This window comes from Antrostomus carolinensis, unplaced genomic scaffold, assembly GCF_000700745.2.
Source record: "Antrostomus carolinensis isolate BGI_N321 unplaced genomic scaffold, ASM70074v2 scaffold26687, whole genome shotgun sequence".
Classification (NCBI taxonomy): Eukaryota; Metazoa; Chordata; class Aves; order Caprimulgiformes; family Caprimulgidae; genus Antrostomus; species Antrostomus carolinensis.
This window is the reverse complement of record NW_010325720.1, coordinates 5,552-6,656: the sequence shown is the minus strand read 5'-3', so window position 1 is coordinate 6,656 and position 1,105 is coordinate 5,552. Positions and strand designations below refer to the sequence as shown.

General features: G+C 60.8%; 1 protein-coding gene across 1 annotated transcript in view; it reads left to right on the top strand.

Moving 5' to 3' along the window:
* TLCD1 (TLC domain containing 1) overlaps window positions 1–986 on the top strand; it is a gene marked incomplete at its 5' end in the record, with an annotated part of 1,553 nt that extends 567 nt beyond the window's left edge. The window contains one exon of the mRNA XM_010171350.2: window positions 232–986. Coding sequence (XP_010169652.2) covers window positions 232–627 — 396 coding nt within the window. The remainder of the gene's footprint in view (window positions 1–231) is intronic.
* Window positions 987–1,105: the final 119 nt, after the last annotated feature.

Here is a 1,105-nt window from a genome sequence, read left to right as displayed (position 1 = left end):
CCGCGCCGGGTGAGGGAAGAGCTGGAGGCTGATCCCAGCTCCCTGCGCAGGGAGGTGTAACTGGTCCCGGGGAAACTGGCTCTTCACACTGGTTTTCTCTTAGCCCAGGTGCCTGGGGGGTTGCTGGGATCTCTAGGTACTCCCACTTAGGATAGGCCCAGACCCTGGTGGGGAAGGATTTGCCTCCCCCAGGACAAGGAGAGCTGACCCTGCTCTGTATGTTTGTCCCAGGCCATCTCTGCCTTCGTCTCACTCATCATCACGGGTCGTTTTCTGGTGGCGGCGATGCTGCTGCTGCTAGTGGAGGTGAGCAACATCTTCCTCACCATCCGCATGCTGCTGAAGATGAGCAACGTGCCTTCCCCGGTGCTCTACGAGGCCAACAAGTACATCAACCTGGTGATGTACTTCGCCTTCCGCCTGGCGCCTCAGGCTTACCTCACCTGGTACTTCCTCCGCTACGTGGAGGTGCAGGGCCAGGGTGCCTTCCTCGCCGCCAACCTCCTGCTGCTCGATGCCATGATCCTCATGTACTTCTCCCGCCTCCTCCGCTCCGATTTTTTCCCCTCCTTGCGCAAGGGATCTGTGGGGAGAGATGTGGATGGTGAGAAGTTTCTGATAGACTGAGATGTGTGTGCTGAGGAAAGACACGGGCTCTGGCTCCTGGGTGTCTTGGCCTCTCCAAACCTGCTCTGATGTGCCTTAGGGCTCACTCCCCAGCCCCGGGTCCTGCCTTCACCCGCTCTGCCACCTAAAAGCGCTTCCCGGCTGGACCAGCCCAACAGCCTTGGGGATGCTGCCAGAGCCAGGGGCACCGCTGGTGGAGAAGCAGCCCAAGCTGGCTTCTGCGCCCGCAGCTGGAGGGCCAGGGGTGGCTGTGTTTCAGAGCTGATGGCCTGAGAGGGTTGCGAGGGAAGGGACGAGTCCCTCCCGTGGTGATGTTGGGTGTTATGTGCATTAAAATCAGTTTCTTTACTGCTGCCGCAGCACACCTGGGCTGGCTTTTCTGCGGAGCAGAGCAGGGTGGGGGGCAGGATGCAGGGTGGGGGGACAGGGCCATGGGAAAGGATGTGCCCCTGTTCCCTGCGGAGGGCTGGCAGTCCTC